Source organism: Urocitellus parryii, chromosome 14 (genome assembly GCF_045843805.1).
Source record: "Urocitellus parryii isolate mUroPar1 chromosome 14, mUroPar1.hap1, whole genome shotgun sequence".
NCBI classification, from domain to species: domain Eukaryota; kingdom Metazoa; phylum Chordata; class Mammalia; order Rodentia; family Sciuridae; genus Urocitellus; species Urocitellus parryii.
In genome coordinates, this window is record NC_135544.1 from 22,066,199 (window position 1) to 22,088,853 (window position 22,655).

General features: G+C 31.7%; 1 protein-coding gene across 1 annotated transcript in view; it reads left to right on the forward strand.

The window, feature by feature from the left end:
* Tusc3 (tumor suppressor candidate 3) overlaps positions 1-22,655 on the forward strand; it is a 212,793-nt gene that overhangs the window by 173,678 nt on the left and 16,460 nt on the right. Inside the window, exons 7-9 of the mRNA XM_077792602.1 lie at positions 345-408; positions 13,491-13,565; positions 17,186-17,276. Of these exons, the coding sequence (XP_077648728.1) occupies positions 345-408; positions 13,491-13,565; positions 17,186-17,276 (230 nt within the window). The remainder of the gene's footprint in view (positions 1-344; positions 409-13,490; positions 13,566-17,185; positions 17,277-22,655) is intronic.

A 22,655-nucleotide genomic window follows, 5' to 3' on the forward strand; every position in this document is an offset into this window, starting at 1 on the left:
GAAACTTATTTAAATGATGAAAAATCAGCAGTTTTATTTACTATAACTTGTAATCTTATGTCATCAAGTAAATTTGTGTCTGTGTTTGTGATAAATCTTTTAACAACTTTACATTTATATATAAGTTTACTCTTTGTTAAATTTCTGTCTACGGTTTTTAGTAATATCATCAAGCAACATTTTCATCTATTTCAAGTTAACTAAGAATTATTTTATTCAAAAGAATTATAAATAAGAACTTCATTAGTGGGTGTTTATATTGTTTATCTTCATGACATGAAACTCTAAAGTAATTATGTCTTTTTCCCAGATTGTTAATTTTGTTTCTTTTTCTTGTTTCATAGAGCTACATTCATGGGAGCAGCCAGGCTCAATTCGTGGCGGAGTCACACATTATTCTGGTACTGAGTATCCTTTAATACAACTGATGAATTAAGTTGGTTTTATTTCTGGCAGTAAATATCAAGACTTTTAAAAGATATTAAATTTTAAACTTTATGATTAGCTTTCTAATTCCTTTGCTAATTTCCTATTACAGTGTAATTTTATTGTTATGCTGAATCATTAAAAAACTAATTTTCTTTTTTCTTCTTCTTTTTTCAACTGACTTGAATCAAAAGTATTGCTTTTATTCTGCCTTGAATACTACTGGCTAGATATTTAGTTTGTTGATGTGGTTTTCACTGCAGGATCCCTGTGACATAAATAGCATAAAAAATAAGCAGTTATCTTCTATGTTCTGTATGCATTAAGTGAAATAGCACACATAAAACATTTAGTACTCATAAAAGACTATTTGGTTTAATTTCCTTTTTTTCTTTCATCTTTTTCATTCAGAATTTTACTAGGTTGCAGATAGTATGCATAAATACATATTTGTTGTTTTTTTCTTTAGCATCAAACAAGGTATAGATGACCAGAAGAATATTCCATATATTTGTAAGAAATGTAGCCTGAAATATCAATCAGTGTTACTTTTTAAAAAAATTTTTTAGTTGTTGATGGACTTTTATTTATTTGTTTATATGCAGTGCTGAGAAATGAACCCAGTGCCTCACACATGCTAGGCAAGTGCTCTACCACTGAGCCACAAACCTAGCCCAATCGCAGTATTACTGAAGTATTCGAAATGTTTAAGTTTTTCCAGAGGAAGATTTATTGAACCCTTCTAATCATGTACTTTACAGGATAATGAAAAAATACTGTTTTAAGACTGAACTTTAGAAATTAAGTTTGAGGAGATTCTAAATGTCCAGTTTATCCTCTGGAAGCTAAATGTTGTGTTTCTGAAATTCATCTAGAAAACATTATCATCTTTTTCCTCTTTGTAATTTCTCAAAATTTTAATTTTTCCCATCTTAATTTCCATACTTGGATGCACACAGAGAATTAGGTATATCTACAGCTAATGCCTTGTTTGAATTACCTGTGCACATAGGATATCAAAATTGAGAAACTTCCATGATGAAACTAAAAAGAACAAACCTAAAATTCATATGAAAGCAGAGGAGACAATGAATAGCCAGCCAAAACAATCCTGATCAAAAGGAGTGAGGCTAGAGGCATCATAATACCTGATTTCAAACAGTACTTAAAACAGAATAGTAATGGCATAAAAACAGAAGTTTATTCCAATGGAATAGAGAGCATAGAAATAAACCTCATACAGCTATGGGTATATTATTCTTAACAGAGGTACCAAAAACATACACTGGCAAAAAGTCAGCTGTATATAGGGAATTGAAACTAGATCCCTCTCACAAAAACAACTCCAAATGGATCAAACACCTAAAATGTAAGTCCCAGAACTTTGAAACTGCTCAAAGAAAACAGGAAAAATCCTTAAAGACATAAGCAAGACAACAGCTTTCTGAATATGACTTTAATAGCTAACTAAGTGTAGTGGCTAATGCCTCTAATCCCAGCAACTCAGGAGGCTGAAGCAGGACGATCACAAATTTAGGATCAGCCTCAGGAAATTAGCAAGGACATAAGGAACACCAAAAAAAGTAATAATCCTATCAATAATTGAGCAAATGAACTGAACAGACACTCTCAAAAGAAAAAAGTACAAATGACCTTTAAATATATGGAAAAAAATACTTGATTTATTTAGCTATCAGGAAAATACAAAACTATATTGAGATTCTTGCTATCATCAAGAATATACAAAATAATAAGACTGGTGAGAATAAAGGGGAAAAGAAACCCCTGTGCATGGTGTGAATGTAAATTAGTATAGTCACTATGTAAATCAACATGGTGGTTCCAAAAATAACTAGAACTACCATATGATCTAGCTATTCTACTACTGGCTATCTGCCCAAAAGAATTAAAGTCAGAATACTCTATAGAGATAACTGTATAAATCAAAATGTCAAGTCATGGACTCACCCTAGGTGCCTGTCAGTATATGCACAATAGAGTAATATTCAGAACGAAATGGCGTGTGTTCCCTCATTTGGAATCTAAGGGAAAGAAAAAGTCAACATGAAATAACAGGGAGAAGAGAAGGGCATTAGGAGGATCACAGTTAGGGGAGTAGATATGATATTTGCATATACTAATATTTGTATTATATTTCATTAGTATATTTGCATATACTAATGAAATACATTGTTCTGTGTAATTAAAAGGCATTGATTTAAGAGAAAAAAAAGAGAGAGAGAATTGTTCCACGGTAGAGGAGGCTAAAGACACATGACAACTTAATGGAATATGTTATTCTGGTCTAGATTCTATAATAGAAATTTAAAATAAAAATAAAGTCACAGGGGCTACGGCTGTGGCTCAGCAGTAGAGCACTCACTTAGCACATGCCAGGCACTGGGTTAAATCCTCAGCACCACATAAATATAAATTTTAAAAAAGGTATATAAAAAAAGCTTTAAAATATAAAGTCGCAGAGGATACTATTGGATAAACTGACAAAAATTGAATGTGTATGAAATATTAGTAAAAGGTTTTATGCGAATGTTAAATTTACTGAACATGATAAATAAGTACATAAAGTAATTTTCCCAATATACAATGGAATGTTCTCTAAAAAAAGAGAAAAAAACTGTGATGATGAGTATTTTTTTGCTTTAGTTTTTCCGTAAATTAGAATTGGAAATATCTACATTTGAATAGATATTTCTCATATTTTGTAATCTTGTTTAAACAGTACTATATTTCTAGACTCCAACTTTAATATGGTAAAAGTTGGTGTTTTTTGTGTATAAGAGGAGCCTTAAGTGAGAAAATGAAATATATATGAACATGTCAGTTTTCCTCTTTATTAAATAATAAAGGCATAGCCTTATTTAGCCTTTATTTTTTTTTAAATTTTGTCTATGAAAATACATTTGTGCTAAAACAAATGGTAAGAAATACCAAGTATTTGTTGCAGGTAAATTGATTTATGCTAAAACAAATGGTAAGAAACACCAAGTATTTGTTGAGGTTAAATTGTTTTAAACTCTTATTTATGTATATATTATTGTTTCATTTTTTCATGTTCCCTAATTTGTTTCAGTCCATGGACTATATTTTATCCAAAGTAGCGAGTCTACTAAAACACATCAGGAATACCTAGCAATGAAAAGCTGTGTTGAGACTATTATTCCATTGTGTGGCAGGAATTCGCCAAGGTTTCATTTCACAGATCATTGACATCAAGCTGAGATTTAGGATGCAAAGACATTTCACAAGCAGTATGAAGTGTTCAATATATATATTTAGCAGGAATACAGAAAAGAATTAAAAGTCCCAGTTTTCTATATGCCAGCGGTAATTATTTGCTTTATTTCTCCTGTGTATTTTTATTTTAGAGAGATAATAGATATATAAAGAGAAAGAAAAAAATGTTTAAAAAACGCCATTTTATGGTAATTTTTTATTTTAATTTCACTTGAGAAAGTCTACAGGTATTTTTGAACTTAGCACATTTTAAAAATTTTACATGTATATTTTATCTGTTAGTGCAAAAAAAGTAAATACCAGATGGTTAGTTTGTGTTTATCTGTACAGAATGTTTCTGCCTTTTGGTTTCCTCCTTCTAATTTGGTAAGTCAGATCATTAGATGCAGTTGCTGTATACAAAGTTTTGTTGTAAAAACCCAAGGGAAAAGAGATGAAGTTTTTTGGTGTCATTGGTTAGAAATTCTTATTTAATCTCAGTAAGATTTTTCTTTTTATCAGTAGTGTTTTTTTCTTATTGTGTTGTTTTTATCCTTTTTAAATAAGAATTCTAAGTATTGTATAAAAGAAAATTATGACAAAAGAATAATGAAGTATTGCAGGAGGCAGCTATAAAAGAGCAGCTTGCTGCCTAGAGAAGTTTGACAAACTTTTCAGCTCTGTTTTGAAGTGCAAAAAGGAGACTCACAAAGGAGTGCAATCAGTGCAGAAGTACATATTGAAATTTAGGTGCCTTATTTATTCATTCATTCATTTATGGTACTGGGGATTGAACCCAAGGGTGCTGAAACCACTGAGTCACATCCCCAGCTCTTTTTAGTGTTTTCTTTAGAGAAAGGGTCTCACTGAGTTGCATAGTGGCTTTGAACTCGAGATCCTTCTGTCTCAGCCTCCTGAGCTGCTGGGATCACAGGTGTGCACAACCAAGCCCAGCCCCTTATTAATTCTATAGAATGTATTGTAAGATTGTAACCAGAGTGCCCTGTTAAATTTTGATGTGGAAAGGTAAATAGTGTCACATCTTTTTTCTGTTCAAGCAGTCAATCACGAAGGTTTGTTCTAGTAATAAATTGAGGAGACAGTTCAAAAAAGAGAGCAGAGAAATTGGGAGGTACTAACAATTGACTGTAGAGGAGAAACTTAAATAATGATGAGTGACTCAATTACTCATTGAAAGGAAGAAACATCAAAACTTGATGGTATGTGTTACAAGTGAGGTTCATAAATAGGAATAACATGACTCAGGAATTCAGAAACGTATTGGATGATAGCTTTACATTAACAATCTTAAGAAATACAGGAGGAAAATAAGGCATGAAGAGAAATAAGCCTAACAAATTCTTAAGTTTAATAGGCTTCATATCTGATGGATGAAAAGGGTTTACTTTGTTTAGAGTGCTTAATATCATAACGTCAATCAGTTGCATAGTGAAGAACTTAAATTTTTCAACCCATTTTTTGTACTCATATTTTCCCAGTAGGTCAAAATTTTTGTGGTGAACAGGCCAGTGGTAGTCTTTCAAGATTACAGTGTAAGTACATTTGTTAGGCGTTTCTAAAAGATTGTTTCCCTAAAGATATAGTGGATATGTTTGTATTTGTTTAGTTGGTCTGTCATATTACTGTGCAAAGTACTATACCTTTTTGCATTACAAAATGAACAGTTTTTTTTTTGTAGAGCATAAGTATGTAAATATAAATACCTACATGTGAGCACCTGCTAGCCACTGAGGTATAAAAGTTGCCAAAATTTATTGACAATGTCCCTGATGTGTGTGTAAACGAAGAGATAGTTTTACAACAAATAATGATGCAAATTATTTATTTCAATTTATGTTCTTAAAAAAGCTTTCAAATGCCCCAGATGTGATAAATCTCAGGGTTAAGATAATGGGTCTCAACTAGAATTATTAAATTACAGTCATATGATTTTTGAAACTATAATTTCTTGAATTAATATGTATATGAAATACATTAGCATATAACATTATCTATAAAACATTTTATATAATTTCACAAAGTAGGAATTTTGAGCTATAGTGATCACATGGGAAAGCAGGATATGCTTTAGGTTGTAGAATCTTCTCAATACAAAACTTCATATATGACTTTTAATGAGATAACTTGTTTTTTTACTAAATGTACTTACAAGCATGGCACAGTAGAATAAACAAAATTGCAAGTAGTGACTTGTTTTTATTATAGAGCAACTTGTTTTCACAATTAGAGGAATATTTTCAGAAATGCATTATTTTATTATCTTAAGTATCTGCAGTTGTTTCTACCAGTGGATAAGAAGGGCAGTGGTGGGTAGGAGAAAATTGTCATTTAAAACTTTATTTAAAATTCCAAATTATAGTGAATGTTCATTGGTCATAGTTTTTCCCACTGAATAAAGATATGGTTTATGTCTGCCAGTGTGTATAGTACATATGAGTTCTAGGATCAACTTTGTTGTTAACTGTATAAGCTTTGACCTGATAATACTGTACTTTAATTCTTCACATTCTTAATGTTATGGAATCACAAGAAGATCACATGAAATCAGTATCAGTTGGAAATAAGAGTATTGATACAAAAAAACAAAAGTTTTACTAATAATAATTTTTAAATATTTTAATATTTACTGTTGCAAAAATCACATTGCATTTCCTATAAGATATATATTTGTTTTCCATTTATTATTAAAGAATTTCATTCTGCATTTGTTTCCAATTTGTGCTAAAGAGCATTTTTTTATTTTAATGAGTATATCTAAGGAGAAGTATACTATAGAAGAAAATTAATGATGAATGCAAGTTAAAGATAATTTTAGATTTAGATTCTTAAGTATTTTATAATGTGCTCACATTTTTTTCAACATCTGTTCTCATTTATCTTTAAATTGACAAATCTCAATTTTCTTCCTAAAAGCAACAGTAAATTTACCATAATATGCAATTGAGAATGAATTACAATTAAATGTAGATATATTTGTTACTAGTTCTATAGGATGTATAATGCTTCTGTGTGTTGTATGTAATTCACACAATACCAGTTTATTTTATGTGAATATCAGTATTTTGACTTTTAAGCAGTAGGACAATGATCAACAGGATCAGCAAAGGAAATGTGGAGTCTACATACTAGTTTAAAGTCTATATTGTCATAATATTAGTAGAAATGTGCAAACCAGGTCATAAACTGGATCAGTGGGGGGTGTGGGGGTTGGAAGGTTGAAGTCCTTTCTCATATTCTCTTTTAATGTTGGGGCACTTTAGTTAGGTAAAGTTAGATAGCTATACCCATCAGTCTAATGGCAGAAAAGAATCTGTTACTCCTCAGTTTTCAGATATGAAGAGGCTTTCATTAGTCATTCAGCCTCTCACCCATCCTATAAAAAATTCTACCTACATATTAACCCTGACAGATGATGATTATTTAGCTGTTTTTATCTAAAAATACACATTTTTATTTTTTTCTTAATTAATTATTTTATTTTATTAATGCAGTATTTTTCCAAAATAAGTATTGTATGCCAGTTTGGCCAAAAATATTTTAGTTGATACAGTAGAACTAAGCTAAATTAGATTCTCAACTCTCAACAGCCTTAAGTTAAAAAGATATCTGTAAATAAAAGAGAATGAGGTTTAGCAAGTTTAAGGCCGCTGTATTTTAATTTATATATATATATTAATTACAGCCAGCAGGTTTAAAATAGGCTGGCTGTTCTTTTCTCATTATGGGCTAGAAAACTTACTTTTGCAAGAAACTTCAGGAAGAAACAGTGCCTGTTTGCTGATCCTACAGCTAAAAGCATATTTCACTTTGGGGTTGTACACAGCCTGTAACTCCTGTAGTTTAAAATTCCTACTTCAGGACTGGGGTTATAGCTCTGGTAGCACTTGCTTCACATGGATGAGGCACTGGGTTTAAGCCTCAGCACCTCATAAAGGTGAATAAGTGAAATAAGGGATTTTGTCCACCTACAACTAAAAAAATATTTTTTAAAATTCCAACTTCAGAGTTGTACACACAAAGATTTTCTAAATTCTTGCATTTTTTTCAAGGAAGAATAAAGCTAAACTTCTGTCATATATAATAGCAGATAGTTTTTGTGGCACCAGAGTAGATTCTCTGTAGCATGGGTTTGCACACTAGGACCACATCTAGTCTACTATTCTTGTACATAAAGTTTTATTGGAACACAGTCACATTCTGTGCATTGTCTGTGACCACTTTTGCAATGAACACCAGATTTGAGTAAGAGCAACAGACAGCATACAGCTTGCAGTGGTTGAAAATATTTACTTTCTGTCTCTTATAAAAAGTTTGCAAACTCCTGCTCTGTAGAATGTGGTCAATAAAGAAAAGTGAGGTCCATGACTTTATCACTTTAAGAACAGTTCCTGTTAACTTTTTGATATCTTTCTTTCTTCCCACTGTGATTTTTTTTGTTTTGAAAGAGATGAAGCTATATTTTATATGCTTTTCATTTTCATTTGGCATGGTGATAATTGTCTTACTTCATGATTAAGAACTTTTTATCAGCTTCATTTTATATGACTACTTAGTCTACCACCTATAAGTACCATACACTATAGTTGACATTTGTGTTTTTAATATTTCACTAGTATAAATGACCCTTAAGTAAACATTTTCATATTGTCAATTTTAAAGGCAGGTTGAGGTGCACCAAATGTGAAAACAAAGAATTTTTGAGGCAAAGTGCAGATGGCTACCCTGAAAACACATATACTAATGTCCAGAATACATTCTTCAAAATGGTACCTGAGGGGTCTGGTTTTTATAAATAAAAAGAGAACACATTGGTTGAGATAGTTACATTAAGTGGCAGGAATAGCACAGATTGTTGATTAGACATGGCTCACTTGTTGTGCATTTCAGGAAAAGAACTGCATAGCAGGAAAGGCTTTTACTGGGGTATTTATTATCTTTATAACATTGGGGAGTTGGCAGAAACCTGCTTTGCTAGGTCAGAGTGACCTAGGTGACTGCAGTCTCACGCCTGATGCTTGATGTATTCCCTGGGTCACAAAATTCTTTTGGTATTTTATAGTTTGCTTTGTTTACTTAGAATGGCTTTATATGAGTGGAGTTCCTAGGCATATTCTTGGAATATGCATCTATTCCTGACACATAGTGAATTATCATTGAGATCTGCTGAGTTTTTTGACATGCTGCAACCTCAAATATTTAAGACTTGACAATTCCTTTCCCTTCCTACCTTATTTATTTTGTATAATAGGGATTTTGCTTATATATACACTTATATAATTTAAAACTACTGTATCATTACTGCATGTGCTTCCAACACAAATAGTACATTATGAGAGTTTGATTTAAAAGCAACATGTAAAGAAATGATATAAAGGTAAACCATAATCTAGACAGATGTGTTTGAGAAAACAGTTTTGTGAATAATTTGCAAACATATTTGGAAAATCTATAAAATGAAACTGATCTTGGAGTAGTAAAAGAGGTTTTTAATGCTCTATACTTTATGAAAAAAAGATTTTTATGTTTAGCATAAAAATGTTTTATGCTGAAAATCAAGCTAGCTACTTTTACTCCTTTAACCCACTCTCATCATCATTTTCATCTAACCTGATTCATTTGTTGTCATTTATTTTATCCTTTTTTTTTTTTTTGCACCTTTTGCTCTCTGTAACTTTGAAAAGGTTATGTAGACTTCTCTGGACTTGAATTTCCTTTTGTATAAACTGGTAATAATATAAACATCAAAGTGTGTTAGGTAAGATGGTAAACAAAACAATATTTCTGCTCTGTAGGGGCTAAAATTGTCATGGTAAGAGAATAACAATAAAGTAAAGAAGAAAAGATGCAGTCTGAAAGGTTTTTTTTCAAAACAATGTTATAATAATAAGTAAAAGGAATTAGGGCAAAGAAGGCTTCTCTGATAAGATCATTTGAGCAGAGAACTGATAGAGGTAAGGGAGGGAGTTAGAAGGACATCTGGGAGAAAACCATTTCAAGCAGTGGAAATAATAAGTTCAAAGATCCTAAGGGAGAGGAATGTCAGTCTTGTTAGAATACAGTAAAGATCAGAGTAAGACCAAAAAAGGACAGAAGAGTGTGGGCAGTGATTTGAGGTACAAATCATGTATGAACTCAAGGTTATTTTGAGGTCTTTAGATTTTATTCAAAGTGAGATAAAAAGCTATTAGAGTAAGAATAACATTATCTGACTTAACTTAAAGGTACATGAAAAGGCCATAGATGTTTTTAAGACATAGGTTAGCAATTAATTTCATAAGCAAGAAACAACTAAATTCATAAAGAAAAATGTTACTGAATTTGGCTGTGTTAAAATTAGTCTTCTGCTTGATAAAATCATTAAAAAGAAAAGCCATAATGCAGTAGAATCTGCATGTAGCACTTCAGTCAATTTGTGTTCAGAAAAAGTGAAAGACATTCTACAAATTAATGAGAAAATAAGATTTGCTAAAGTTGGCAAAAGAAAACAAACAAGCATGTACAAATGATTGAACACAAAAATAAGAATGAGCATATCAAAAGATGCTCAGACTCAAGTGGGGAATATTAATGCAGCTCCCCACTTACCTGTTTGATAAAATGAATAGTACAAAGGTACTGTGTTCATTGAATATAAGAAAAATGGAAATTCTTACATTGCCAATTTTTTTTAAAAAATATGATTATGCCTAACAAATTTGAAAATACATAAACCTGACCTCAAAAATTCTGTGTCCAGGTGTACACCCTTCACAAAAAATAATGTGCATTAGGAGAACTATAAAAATATATCTTTGTAAGAATATTTGTAATAGCAAACATTGGGAACAAATTGAATGTCATCAATAAGAGAAAGCAGTAAAATATATTGCACTCTTATGAAAAAAATGTTTAAATTTTTATGAAATTAAAAAGTATTTTAAATAAGAAGCCATTGCTCACAATTCAGAGGAAGAATAGTAAAAATTGAATGAAGATATATCCAGTTACTATCCATTAAAATATACTTTTGAGTAATATAATTTTCACTGAGATAGTGTCTGTATGTTTATGTGTATAAAAATTTAACCTTGAGGATATCTTAATATATGGTTTTTGCTTTTAAAATTGTCAAACATTTAATTTTGTAAATTTTATTTTCCCTAGTAATAGAATTAATGCCACCACCCCCCCCAATTTTATTAATGGAATTGGGGAAAGTACCTAGAGTCATTAAATGAATATGTCTTATTTTTATTGCCATTTATGTTTTAAATATTTACCAAGATGTTTGTTATGGCTAAAATGTTCTAGAATTCTAGATGAATTATCAGTAGATCAAATATGTATAATGTGTGTATTCAAATTTATATAAGAATATAAAAGAGAAAAAGAAGATTAAAGGCGAATTGTAATAGGATCCACATTGGTCCCATCTTTCTGCACCAAACATCTGCATTAAGCAGTAGACATTCTCTACATATGAACATTTTTAGTGATACAGATCTTTAGTTCTTTTTTTCTGTCATTATTTACAATGTGCTATGATTAGGAAAATTTATACAGGTAGATCGTCCAAAACACTATAAAATAATGAGTCCTGAAGGTCTACAGACTTGTACTGGTACTACAAAACAGTCATTCCCTCATTGTTATACAAAATTACATATAAGAGGATGTGAGGGGAAAGGAAAAAAAACAAAACAAAACAAGGGAGAGAAATGAATTACAGTAGATGGGGTAGAGAGAGAAGATGGGAGGGGAGGGGAGGGAAGGGGGATAGTAAAGGATAGGAAAGGTAGCAGAATACAACAGTCACTAGTATGGCAATATGTAAAAACATGTGAATGTGTAACTGATGTAACACTGCAATCTGTATACGGGGTAAAAAAAGGGAGTTCATAACCCACTTGAATCAAATGTATGAAATATGATATGTCAAGAGCTATGTAATGTTTTGAACAACCAATAAGAAAAAAAACAGTCATTCTCTCAACCATATCCTTTGCAACATGATTGAAATTCAGTAATATCTAAATGGTAGCATTTGAGGGGTGTGGGGTGGGGGACAGGGCAGAACTTCATAGGGCTGATCAGGTGTTTTTCTCTGGTATACCTAAGCTTCCAAACAAGTTTTGCTTGTTTTTTTTTTTTGTTTGTTTGTTTTGTTTTGTTTTTTCCCAGAAAGGGTTCCAATACTATAAATAGAATAGTTTGAAAACCTTCTGTATAGAGAGCTCTTTGTAAGCAAAAATGCGTAACTTGTGGAGTCAGGTATTTATTATGCAGAAGTTGGTTAACACAGTCATGAAAACAGAGTCAAATACAAATAATTTATTAATAATCAAATTCAATAATGTGGTTATAAAAATTGACTCAGTGTAGAAACATTTACCTGTAGAATTTTCTCTGACCTCTAATTAATTGTATAGATATAAACCAGTGATATCCTTCCAGGTTTTGCTATTGGGAAAGAGGTATCCTGCCTCTATTACTGTGTGTCTTAGACTTATTGATACTATTTGTACACATATAACTAGAAATAAGAAGAAAATCAAAGCAAATGGAGGAATTTCTGGGCTAGAATTACTTTATTTTTTCCTTCATTTTTTTAACCATTTAGTCTTTGAGCAGAATACATTATAAATACATTTCCAGAATTGGTGGGTTCTAAATCTTAACAGTAGACAATGTTTAAAATGTTGTAATAACATGAAGAAGGATGTTCGTAGTTGAAATGCTCCCATGATTTTCTTAATACCTGATATCTTTCAACATGGCATGAATAAACCCATGATTTGAAAGTAGACAAAAAGTAAAGAAGATATTTTGTGTTCTCAGTCTCAGTTTTAAAATGGCAATTAACTGACTAGCTATAGGACCTGCTAAATTTGTTAAATTGTTTTTTACTGGATCCTCAAATTTTCTAAGTGAAATGATATCTGACTTAAGTATTTATCTAACTAAACAAAATCTATGAAACAACACATTTAAAATTCAAGCATAAAAAAGCAATTTAACACAGAGACACACACTGTGAAAAGGAAAAAAGCCAACTTTAATACATTCTCATTTTCTAGGAATTCAATGAATTTTGTCACTGTCTACAAGTGGTATGGTTTAGATGTGAGGTATCCCCCAAAAGCTCAAGTGAGAGACAATGCAAAGAGGAGAAATGATTGGGTTATAACAGTCTTAATCCAATCAGTGAATTAATTTCCTGGTAGGGATTAACTGAATAGTAGGGTGTGGATGGAGGAGGTGGGAATTGGGGCATTCTTTGGGATATGTATTTGTATCTGGCAAGTGGAGAACTCTGCCTCCTGGTCACCACAGTGTGAGCTGCTTTCCTCTACCACCCTATCCTGCCATGTTGGGCCCTAAGGAATGGAGCCTGCCTTCTGTGGACTAAGACCTCTGAAACCATGAACCCTCAAATAAATTTTTCTTACTCTATAGTTGTTCTGGTTAGAACCTTTAGTCAGAGCTGTGAAAAAAAGCTGACTAGAACAGAAAGTAACACAATTTTATGTATAGCAACATGAAATGTTAGAACTGGTTTTGAAATTTCTTAAAGTGTTATGAAAGTTCTGAATTTAAAGAGTATTTAGAATTAAACTCTCAAAATCTAGCATATTAAAGAACTCTAGTTATAAATATTAAAACTTAAGATATAAATAAATAATGGTCATTTTATGTAATGTAAATATGAGTTGCATTTACCTGTGTTTGCATTTGTAATTTAACCATTCTGGAACACTGTATTCAGTTCCAGAAAAAATTATAGATTTTATTGGCATGTATTTCTACTGTCTCCTTGACAACTACTACAGATGCTGCTATCACCATGGGAATGGTTCTTCTAAATGAAGCAGCAACTTCCAAAGGAGATGTTGGAAAAAGACGGAGTAAGTCTCTATTGGTACTATTTTAATTTTGTTTTTAGCTTGAAGATTTTTTTAAAGCCAATGGGAAGTATAGAAAACTTTCTTTATAAACATAAACTTCTAAAGAAGTAGTATAATTTGAAGAAGGTTAAGATTTTTCTGTTTCTTGGATGTTTGTGTGAATATACTTGAAAATGTTATTTCTTCCAAAATGGGATTTGGGTGATACTCTATGGAATTATATATAAAAAAGAGATGCCATCACCCTTGTCAGGGATGCCTTGATCCATTTCTGCTGAACCATTGTCTTTGTAATAACATCCAGACTACAGAGATAGAAAAAGAATTTCTGAGTAGCATCTTCAGAGATTTTATTGGCACATAATATGTTCCTTATGTTGGGATAATCAAGGAGCATTAGAAACCTGACTTGGATTGAGGGGTGCTTCTGCATAGGTTTTATACTTAAATATCATTCTTTCCTTCCAATTTCCTTCAGACCTTCTTTTATCAACCTTTTTAAAAGGAGGTCATCTTCTGATACTATCTTTTTCTGGGGCTTTGCTTTTCCATTGATATACCAAGATATACAGCTCTATCAAGTTCCAGCTTTATGATTTTAAATAAATTAACTGTTTTATCCTTTGATTAAATGATTCTTCTCAGAGGGTTTTAGAAAAACAAATAGTTTTATAAGGTAACAAATTTTGGTAGGTAAAAAACAATGCACAAGAAATATATTTTTTCCTGGAAAAACATAGATTAGCAAAGAAAAGAGGCCTTAGAGTCAATGTTTTCTCCCATAAGCCTTTTTATAATTAAGTCCATACATGATTTTATGATTATACCTCCACAAAACTATAATTAAATTTTTTCCAATACATTTTGTATTTCTGAACACTTTTTAAGACTCAGAGTTTCTGTTTAAAAGCATAGGTATCTGAAAAATACTACTAATTTTTTAAGATATTTAAAATAAAAATCTAGGTATTTTCTTTGAGATTTTTAACACATATAAATGTATATAAAGGAATCAGCGATTTTTTTAATACTTGAAAGTGTTAAGTATTGAAATGTTTGGATGTGTAATGTACAGTCAAAATTCACCTCTGTTTTCCCTTGATACATTCTACACACTGTTGTAAAGAAACTACAGGAGAAATGAGGGAATTACTTTGCTTCTTTAAACATTGTTGAGGATCGTAAAATGATGTATCTTTTGAATAAACAAGGTCGTGTTCTTGGGATTGATCAATCACGCTTATGAGGACATACTCTTAATGTGATGATATATTTATCTTATGTCCTGTCATATCAAGGTAAGTAATAGTAATAAGAAATATATAAAGTTTTTAATCTCACAATATGCATGATACAGTAGAGTTTATAAAACCACTACTTCCAAATTCCCTCTTGATAGATGTTTCTATCATGACTCGTCCCAATTACCTCCAAGTTTTGTATTCTTGTGTGCACATGGATACATGTGTGTGAGAGTGCATTGTGCACATGAATGAATTGGAAAGTATATTTTTAAATTACTACTTTTGGATTCAGATGTGATTTCTTCCTTTGATATTGCATAACTGCTATGATTATTAATATTGCCCAGTTCAAAATGCTTCCATGTCATCATGGCATTTTCTTCTTACAGGTGTGTTTTCTCATGATCTGTCATGGTTCATTTATTATTCTGCACTATGCTCAGTTCTTCTGACTTCCCCATGCACAAACACTTGAGTCGCCTTATTTTGTTCCACTGCCTAATATTAAGTAAATAAACTGTTTTACTTGATCACATATTTTGAGCCTCATCACTCATTTGAGCACAACCTAGGAGGCTAGCTAACAACAGTGAGGGCATAACAAAGAATGCTTTATCCCTCTTCTGAAAAAATTAAAAAGGGGACATAAAGGAAAAGAAGTGTTTGGTAAAATATCTTAATTTGGAAAAGTATAAAGTAAAGCATTGTGTAATTCTAAGATTAGTAATATTGATGTAAGTGGTTTTTCATATGTTATGTCTTAGGGTCTGGTGTCTGTCTTACTTGGCTATTGTACGATTTTTTGAAAGCACGTTTTTCATTTGTGGTATTTGGGAACCTTTTTTTTTACTTTATTTTCTGCTAATATTCATTTCAAGTTCAATTGCATCAGTGTTGTCTAAAATGAGAGGTCACTGAGGCTACAATTGGATACAATTAAATGCTTATGTTTTATAGTTTGTACTCTAAACTTAGATATTCATGCAGAGTTGAATGAAAATTGGCATAGTAGACCATATTTTGGCAGTGCTGTACCTTATCTACTCACTGATTTCCAGGATTGAGATTAAACCTGGATTCATTTATATGCCAGGAAAAAATTTAAAAATCATATTTCATTGTTATAGAAGCATATATGTCCATTTAATTTTCCTTTCTTCTTCTTCCTTGGTGTTTTTAATCTCTTTTCTCCTGTCTTCCTTTCTTTGACAGTTATTTGGGATATTTTATAAAACCAGATTTAAGAATTCCCTGAAACTAATGAAAGGATATAAGTATTGTAAAAATTTTTTAAATATGTCTAGATACTTCTTATTGAGTATTAAAAAACACATTAGTTTCTGATTTTATAGAAATTCTATAATTCTAATTTTAAGAAAAAACAATTTCTCATTGTGTAAAACAGATTTAGATAGAGTTTAATTTACTTATATTTGTTTTGTTTCATTCTAAACATACCTACATTTAATTGGCTTAGACTTTTAAGCATTTAAATTTGATAAGCATGTTTAGATATATTTTACTAGTAACAATGAATCTTCTTTAATTAAATATCAAAAATGTACATGCAAAAGAAACATAATAGATTTTATCAGTCATTTACTTTTGAGTAAAATCTTCCCAACCATAATAGAAAGGAAATGAAAAAAAAAAAAGAAAGTATTGTCAGCTTTTCTGGTACAGAGTAATATAGAAAACATGGACCACAGCACATAGTACCATAACATATGCCTTTTGTTTCTCTGTAAAACATACTGAAATACCCAGACATTATTACCTGCTTTGGGAAGGAGGGTGGTTCTCCCTTTTGCTCTGAGACCTTATTTTCTTACTCTCCCAACTTTTATTTCTAGCTTTATATAGGCTAAAATGAACTATTTTTTAGTAACATGCTTTTATACTGAGGCAAAAATCTAACCAGTAACTTAAAATTATATTTCTTTGTGAATACTGCATGGCATCTGAGAAGAATAAAATTTAGCATTTCTAATAATGCAAATGTTCCTGCTGTTACAACCAATACTTCAAAATGCAGGGGCTGATAATCTTGTTTATGGTTTGTTATATTTTGTTTTGTTTTGATCCCTTTGGGGCATTTTAGTACTTGTAGGAACTCTGTTAAAAGAAGAAAACTACCAGAAGACTTAGATAAGTCCATTTTGTTGTTTTCATACCCCAAATAGTAGATTTTCATTGAGAAGAATGTGGAAAATAATGAATACATTGTATTGTGGATTATCTGGTTTGTTGTACCTGTGTGTGCCATGAACTATTAAATGTAAGTATTCTGTAAATTGGATGCATTTTAAAAATATGAACATTTGGGTTGTCATTGCATGTGTTTAGACTCTAATGGCATTTTCTCTCTTTTTCTAGTAATTTGCCTAGTGGGATTAGGCCTGGTGGTCTTCTTCTTCAGTTTTCTACTTTCAATATTTCGTTCCAAGTACCACGGCTATCCTTATAGGTAATATCTTTATATTATCATGAATGGTTTTATATTTAACTCAGAATAAACAGAATTTCAGTAGTTGGTATATAATTAAGGATTAGTATAAGGTAGCTAATTAATTTGCTGTGTGGTCTTAAATTCAATTAAGCAAATAAATTTTTGAGCACCTACCATGTGTTCAGCATAGTAGACTATACAAAGGAGATATAAGGCATATTCCTGTTCCTAAGGTACAGTTTCACTTTAGGGATATATCACTGTATATTTATATGCACATATAGTGAAATGAGTTTTAAGCTCTATGGATTTCATCAAAATTTCTTCTTTCTTTGGTTTGCATATTTATCATGATTTTGACTTCATTTGCAAGATTATTTTTTCATATAATTTCCCAGTGTCAAATAAACATTCATCATCTTTTGAATTCAGCAAATTTATGACTTTTCCAAATAAGAAAAGCCAACTTGAAAGAGAAAAAAATAAATGATAAACTAATCTCTGGTCACTAAAATTCATCATAATGAATATCTTGTAAGGTTTTCACCAACATGTTGTCCAAATTGGAAGATGATGAAAATTCAATCTGAGATCATATTACTATTACCAAATCACACTGACTAAAGCACACTGCAGTAAATGTGTCAGATTACACCTATTGAGTTTATGAATTAGGCATGTTTGTCTTTTGGGCATATTCCTGCATTAGCTTTTTTTTTTTTTTTAAGAAATAACTTTTACTTTCTCTAGAGAATTCTTCTTATAGATTAACCTATGTTTCTCTCTTATAAAGAAATAAAAGCCATATACTTCCTTCCTCAGAGACTTTAAAGACCCTATCTGCTGAGGTGATAGAACCAGTGAAATGTGGTTAGAAAAAAAAAAGTTCATTATACCTTAAATATACCTTCCTCACATGAACAGTGGACATTTTTTTAAAAAATTTATTAGTGCATTATAGTTATGCATAATATTGGAATTTAACATAATTATCCAAAGCATGGAATTTAATTTTCTCCAGTTCAGTCTCAAGGATTTCACATTTCCTGTCCCTTCTCCCTCCCTCTGATGCCTTTCTTCAGTGAGTCCTTCTTCTATTTATTTATAGTTTTATTTTTAATTTAGTGTTTTATAGACATAAAGTGAAATTAACTGTGTTATATTTATAAATACAGTGTGATTTTGTCACATTCAATCTACATTTCCTCCCCCTTTCATGTCCCTCCCTCCTTTCTCCTCATCAGTCTCTCTTCTACTTCATTGACTTTCCATGTATCTTTATATCTGACCGCCGCCTCCTTGCTTTTTCATCTCCTTTATTTTGCTGTAGCTTCTTCATATGAGAGAAAACATTTGACCCTTGACTTTCTGGGTCTGACTTATTTCACTTAGCATGATATTCTCTAGTTCCATTCATTTACCAGCAAATGCCATAGTTTCATTCTTCTGTATGGCTGAGTAAAACTCCTTTGTGTATTTATACATTTATTTATGTATTTGTCTGTTGACATGTGTCCAAGCTGTTTCCATAACTTGGCTATTGTGAATTATGCTGCTATGAACATTGGTGTGGCAATATCCGTATAGCATGCTGATTTTAGATCTTTTAGACATATACCAAGGAGTAGGATAGCTGGGTCAAATGATGCTTCTATTTCTAGTTATTTGAGGAATCTCCATATTGCTTTCCAGAGTGGTACTGATTTGCAGTCCCACCAATAATGTACGAGTGTACCTTTTTCCCTACATCCTTGCCAACATTATTGTTTTCTTGATAATTGCCATTCTGACTGGAGTGAGATGAAATTTCAGTATAGTTTTGATTTGCATTTTGCTGATTGCTAGAGATGTTGAATGTTTTTCCATATATTTGTTGTTCATTTGTATTTCTTTTTTTGAGAAGCATTAGTTACTTTGCCCATTTACTATGTCTTTTTTTTTTTATTTGACTGTTCATGTTTAGTTTTTGGTGGTTTTTTCAGTTCTTTATATATTCTTGATATTAATCCTCTGAGGAGCAGATAACAAGCATCTTTCATTCTGTAGATCCTAAGTGTTTACTGTATAGAAGCTTTTTAATGTGATGTCATCCCAATTATTGATTCTTGGTTTTATTTCTCATACTTTTGAAGTCTTGTTAAGGAAGTCAGTGACTTTGCAAATGTGTTGAAGTTTCTGGCCTACATTTTCTTCTAGCAGTTGCAGGGTTTCTACTCTAATTCCTAAATCTTTGATCTACTTTGAGGTGACTTTTGTGCAGTGTGAGAGAGGGGAGTCAAATTTCCTTCTACATTTGTTTTCTTGAATTGTTCCTGTTTTTAGAGGAAATGCTTTCAGTTATTCTACATTCAGTATGATGTTGGCCTTGGCTTTGTTGTATATTGCCTTTAGAATACCAAAGTAAGTTTCTTGTATCCCTAGTTGCTCTAGTGTCTTAAACATGAATGGGTGCTGGACTTTGACAAATGCTTTTTCTGCATCTATAATCATGTGATTTCTAGCCTTAACTCTATGTGGTGAATTTCGTTTATTGATTTGCATATGTTGAACTAACCTTGTTTCCCTGGGATAAAACCCACTTGATCATGGTATACTGTCTTAATGTATTTTTGAATGGTTTGCCATTATTTTATTAAGGATTTTTGCATCTTTGTACATTAGGGATATTGGTCTGAGTTTTCTTTCTTCCCTGAATTGTCTTTGTCTGGTTTTGGTATCAGAGTGAGGCTGGCCTCATAGAAGGAATTTTAATGTTTGTACATGCATGATGGTAATGGTATTTAGCTTTATATTTAGTATTATCTGGAAGACAAATAATCCCATAAAAGGGATATCTAATTATGGAATTATATAATCCAAGTGTAAGTCTTCAATGCTACCTGTTTTCTCACATGGATGAAGGTACAGTTCTAATTCTCTTCTTCCCACATCCATTAAAAATAAATGTATTGTGGGAATAGAGGCAACGTGGGTATCAGATCTGAGTTGTGGGATCATCTACTTTAAACTTTGTCAATGATATAAACTTTTTAAAACATTATTTCTGGGGGCAACAACAGACAAAGTGTCCAGTTTCTTTCATTTTATCCTTAATGTTAGCCAGCCAGCCAGTTTTTTCTCTGAAAATGTGAAAGTATTAAATTAATCAAATTCAGGACAACTAGTACTTTAAGAAAGATGAAGTTACTTTTTCCCCCCATTCCTCCTATCTTGGGATTGGGAATTCTGGTGCTGTATGAATTTTCTTAGTTTGACATATACTAGTTCTATAACAGAATCTGTAAATAAAGAGAAATACTCTGTATTTTTAAGTCTTTTATCTAGAATACCAAGAGCATTTAAATATCAATTCATTTTGATCTATAGCACTTAAAATATGTCAAAGGTAAAGATTGTATCTCTATATTCATTAAAATATAAACTACAGTAACATCTGCTGTGAGATCTTAAACCACATTAGTTGACAGGAAGAAAAGTAAATAGCAAATTCTAGCTTTCCTTGAATTTCAGATCACATTATCATACTAGAATATCATTTACTATGTAGATTATTTTGACTAGCAATATGAGTAGGAAAAGTAGAGAAAAAAATTGAGATTTACCAGTTCCTTATATTGTTATTTTTGATGGCAGTATTTTTTGGAATTATATGAATAGTTTTCAAGTTTGTGCTTTCTTTCAAGTCATGACAGTCATTTACTACAATAACTCTCTACTACTCTGGGTTGTTTTTACTTTTTTTTTTTTTTGCTTGTTTTTTTATTAACCAGGTTAAACATGTAAACCACCTGAGAAGCTTTTCCAAATTCATATTGTAGGCTTACCCAGATACACATAGTAAGCATATGTAAAATAGGATATACCTATTGATTTAATTGTAACTTTCTTACGTGTAACTGGTCCCATGCTCTTGCCAAGATTCTACCATCCTAACAAGATAGGAAGCCAGCTGAAGGCAAGCCTAAGACTTGAAATGTATATCAGATCCTCTTAAAAAAAAAAAAAAAGGAAAGGAAATCATGGCCACTAATGGCTTATGAATATGAAATTTTACATAGTTTGATGTAAATCCATAAATAAACGAGGAGCTACCAAGTAAAGAATCACAACAGAGACTCAGTGTGCCAAACTGAGGTGTGGTATAGAGAAGTGAAAGGGAGACTTCTGGGTGCTGCAGTGGCCCTGCAGTGTTGTCTTTGATGTGCTGTTGTGTGGGTTTACCAGGTTGGTTTAAATATTCTAAATAGCATTTGGCTGATCTGTGGGGCAATTTTAGATTTAAATGGCATACAGATAATTAAGCCATTTTAGAAAATGGGAGGTTTATGATAAAGGCATGGAAAGAAGTAAAGACAACTAAAAGCCTACTTGCCACACAACTAGATATCAGAGAAAAAAGGGTTTAGAAAACAGGTCATAAGGATAAATTTGCTGCCCCTATTTTATGCTGCAGAGGTGACAGAATTACTTGGAGGTACAAACCTCTAATTTTTCTACCACGGTAGTTGAGTAATTTCTTTTCACCTCTCCCACCCTTGCTACCATGAATAATTTGTGAACTTTTCTGAGAAGGGCCTGATTTCTTAAGTTTGTTACTCCCCAGTATGTGGCATGAAAGTTAAAGAGAACTTTCATTATTCCTCCTGATCGTAGGCCCTGGTCCTCCCTCTGAACTCCTTAAAGGTATCTCCATCACCACAATTTCTTTCCATATTCATTAGTGTTATCTGTATATGTCAGGTGTCTGACTTTATTGGTGCCATTCAAAGCTGAATGTAAATTAGGCATCTATTTCCATTGAAGGGAAGTCAAATAAAATGACAGATGCCTACAAAAGCATTAAGTGAACTGAGCAGTATTCAATTCAGCTAATTTGTGTATGTAATATAGCTTTTGAAGATACATCGTTCACTTTCCTTAGAGGTAGTTCTCAAAACTGACTTCACAAATACATGTAATGACCTCCATGAAATGGCAAAAATAATTGAATTTTTAAATGACATGAGTTAGCATCTATATGAAGATTGGTCAGAAGACAAACTGTTTTGAAATGTGATTTGTACAGTATTTCAGCTAGCATCCATTGTAGTTCAAATTATAAAAGTTCAAGAATAATTTGTGATGTCCTGTGCAGCAAATTAATAAATTTACTCAATGTTGGATCAAACAGTTACTGTGTTCCAGGTATTAGGGATATGACCATTAATAGGATAATCAAAATCTCTGCCCTCACAGCTTACATTCAAGTGGTGTGGGTGATGAGACAGAAAAACAAGTAAAAAGTATATTTCACTAATGATAATAAGGAGAAAGGGAATAGAGATGTGGTTTAAATCTGGATGATATTCCAAGGATGTCATCATTGAGAAGGGACATTTTATTAATGACATAAAGGAA